The sequence below is a fragment of the Rhinoraja longicauda genome, chromosome 39 (genome assembly GCF_053455715.1).
Source record: "Rhinoraja longicauda isolate Sanriku21f chromosome 39, sRhiLon1.1, whole genome shotgun sequence".
NCBI classification, from domain to species: domain Eukaryota; kingdom Metazoa; phylum Chordata; class Chondrichthyes; order Rajiformes; family Arhynchobatidae; genus Rhinoraja; species Rhinoraja longicauda.
The window spans coordinates 8,985,872-8,989,538 of NC_135991.1; the positions used below are offsets into that span (position 1 = coordinate 8,985,872).

Below are 3,667 nucleotides of genomic sequence, written 5' to 3' on the forward strand. Positions count from 1 at the left end.
CCCCCGTCACACCGCTCAATTTCTCGCCTCCACCTCTTCCTCTCTCCCCGTCACCACGCAACGTCTCCCCTTTGCGCTCCTCGCTCACCTTCACACCGCTCCCTCTGCCCTCTTCTTATCCCTATCTGCCCATCGTTGCTTCCTCTCCAGTTCTCACCGTCATACCGCCCCCCTACTCCGCTCACACTCTCACTCTCCCCCACAGTCTGGTGACCTAAAATGATCATAATTTCTGTGCCTCGGAGCAAGCCTAGCGAGACCTGGGCTACATCTACTTCTACCAAAGAGTGACAGGTTGAGAATCCTCTAGTCATCCTTTTATTGTGCAGACCCAGCAGAAGCATTCCCTCTGGGAGGTGTGTGAATGGCGGGGAGGGGAGGGTTGCGCACTGTCTAACTTTGGAAATAGACAGGAGAAACCGGAACTGCCGAAGTTTGGGTGCCGGGTGTGCGAAGTGGATCTTAGGTTCTGAACACTAAGATTCCGAAGCCCGGAGTCGGGGGAGATTACAAGAAATGGAGCCCCATCAGGAGGGAGGTCGAACTGGGAGAAGGGCACATCAGACGAACCAGCCCCAAGTGGGAGATTGGACAATCATTCTGGGGATGCTGAAACCAGAAGGACCATATTCAAGAGGCATACCTCAACCGCAGATGGAGATGGCACGATTGGTCCCAGGGCGACGTTACTCGAGAACGGTTCCCACTGCGGACGGAAATGGGGCGACTGGGTAAATGTGAGACATCTCGCAGCGACGGGATGGAGGTGCCGGAGCGGAGCTGTCGATGGGATCTTCCGTCCGGGACTGGAAGATGCGGCGGTGAATGTCAGGGGCCGGAGCCCGGACGGTAGAGACAGCAGCCGACTCTGGGATGCGCTCAGGACGCTGATTTATGAATGATCTGAAGCATAGAGGTGACCGGATATTTCACCGCGCTCTTCACTTTCTCCCGGAACTTGGCCTGTGTCGCCGCGTAAATAAATGTGTTCGTGCAACAGTTGAGATTTCTCAGCAAATACCCCATTTTGTGAAAGATCCATTCAGAATCATTCCAATCTGCATTGTCTTCTGTGATCTGATAATAGACGAAGTGTGCCACATTTGTCAGCCACAGGAGGATGAAGCTGCCGGAGATGGTGAAGAGTAAAACCACAGACCTCCTCCTGCTCTCCATCTCCGGGTCACTGCGCTTCTCCCCCTTGCTCTGACCCCTCAGCCCCTGACGGACCCGACTGGCCACTAAAATGTGCCGGACTGTCAGAGCGTTGAGCAGCAGGATCACAGCGAAAGGGAGGAGCGGCGTTAGAGCCGTGTCGAACCAGTCAAACGTCACCCACCCGGGGTCAGTGAAAACACTTTCCTTCATGACACAGAGCCACGGGACATTTTCGATGATCCTCCAGGGTTCATATGTGAAGTAGCGGGGAACGTTTTTCAGACAGAGCAGAACGCCGGCTGTTGCTAGAACCGCAGCCGCAGTTTTCCCGGTGCAATATTTAGTTTTCAGCTTCTGGCAACAAATGGCGACAAAGCGATCAAATGTGAAAGTCACGGTGAACCAGACAGAACAGTCTGTAGCTGAAAAATTCAGTACTGCGATAACACGGCACACAGGGGTGATGGACAGGAAACTCCAATAAAAGTAATGAACTCGGATCTGATACAAAATGACCTCGGTGATCGCGACCAGTAGATCGGCCGCTGCCATGGCCACCAGGTAACGAGTGGTACAGGTGGAGAGGCCGCACTTTCCCCGGGACAGGATCACAATCGCCACTAAATTCACTGCGGAAAGAGAAGGGGAGCGAACACTGGGCATTACTGAACACGGTCTCCGGGGCTGAACACCGGCTCCACTTTCAGCTAAAGCACAAGAGTGTTAAGATTCGGTGCGCGGCTGCAAGTTTAACAATGTCAGGCCCGGCTCCGACTGTGCCTGACCGGCCTGCTTCAGGGGGAAAGAGATGAGGCGACGTGCGGGGTAAAGGGCGGGGAGGGAACGAGCAGCCGCCCGCTACCATCGGCGGAATGGTCTTTTTATATTTAACCCTGCTCACATTCTCTTATGGGGCAGCTTTCACAGACTTAACCGTGACCGGCCGTTTAACCAGAGCTCTGGGAACTCGGCTGCTGATGCGGACGAGGAGGGTTCCAATAGACAATAGACAATAGACAATAGGTGCAGGAGGAGGCCATTCAGCCCTTCGAGCCTGTACGCACCGCCATTCAATGCGATCATGGCTGATCACTCTCAATCAGTACCCCGTTCCTGCCTTCTCCCCATACCCCCTCACTCCGCTATCCTTAAGAGCTCTATCCAGCTCTCTCTTGAAAGCATCCAACGAACTGGCCTCCATTGCCTTCTGAGGCAGAGAATTCCACACCTTCACCACTCTCTGACTGAAAAAGTTCTTCCTCATCTCCGTTCTAAATGACCTACCCCTTATTCTTAAACTGTGGCCCCTTGTTCTGGACTCCCCCAACATTAGGAACATGTTTCCTGCCTCTAATGTGTCAAATCCCCTCATTATCTTATATGTTTCAATAAGATCCCCCCTCAACCTTCTAAATTCCAGTGTATACAAGCCCAATCGCTCCAGCCTTTCAACATACGACAGTCCCGCCATTCCGGGAATTAACCTAGTGGGAAGGCAGGGACAACATAGAATCAGGCAGCAGAGTGGCTCCGTTAATGGATTCATTGCACAATGAGTTCAGTTCGATAACAACACACGCCGGTAGATCCGGGTTTCAGGCGATTGATCCAATTATTGAGTAATAGACAATGGAATCCGTCTGTGACAGACTCCACACAGAGACGTGTCCACAGGACCGGGTGTTCACTGATCAAAAACTCAGAAACAATTAACTTCACAAGGTTACCCAATGAAAGTTATAATCCGCCTTGCACGCCTCCATTTTTGCAAATGATAAACGAGAGAAAATATTTTAATCCTTTCTTACTATAAGTGTTGATCATAAAGATCAACAAGGAGGGATCTGTGGAAGAAAAATTAATATCCTTCCTTACTTAGTTTTGATTGGAAATGAACAAGGTAACGAAAGGGTGCTTGGATGTGACAATTGGCGTCCCTCGTTGTCCAGGTGCAGAAGGGGTTCGTGGAAATCGGCAAAGTAACACTTGACGTAGAACCTCTTGTCTGGGAATGTGTTGAAAGGTGGGATGGTAAAGAAAAACATGAAATGGTAGAGGAGATAACGAAGCTTGTTTCCTCTTCTCTGAGAAGTCACAGTAGACCTCCCGCGACCCCTAACACTAGCGGCATTGAAATGTTACTGTAAATGGGTGGACTTATGATGGGCTCTGAGAGGGCCGCCGAAAAGGTGAGATAGAATAATGTCAAGATGCCCTTGTATTGTGTTTGACTTGTATTAACCATCTGTTGTTGAATGAGATTAACATAATCAAAAAGTATGTTATGACTAATGAAATAATTGGTACCCATGTAGTTGAAAGAATACTTTGGTAGAGTAGTATCAAGGAAAGTTATTTACTGCACAGTGTAAAAGTCGGCTAATTCTGCTGTGGAGTCAGATAACTGGTGGGCAGTTTACTGCCACTATCTCTCCATGATATCATGCAATAAAATCCAGAAGCCAATCTGCGAAGTCTCCGCTTTTCATTTTCCTTTAATTTCCCTCTA

The 3,667-nt window shown here is 50.0% G+C and overlaps 1 protein-coding gene across 1 annotated transcript; it reads right to left on the minus strand.

Moving 5' to 3' along the window:
- Positions 1-879: 879 nt before the first annotated feature.
- Positions 880-2,921, minus strand: LOC144611189 (putative G-protein coupled receptor 139). The gene is made up of 2 exons (XM_078430241.1): positions 2,886-2,921; positions 880-1,749 (listed from the first exon to the last, which is right to left on the minus strand). Exons 1-2 carry the CDS (start codon positions 2,919-2,921, stop codon positions 880-882), a joined length of 906 nt encoding a protein of 301 aa, XP_078286367.1.
- Positions 2,922-3,667: the final 746 nt, after the last annotated feature.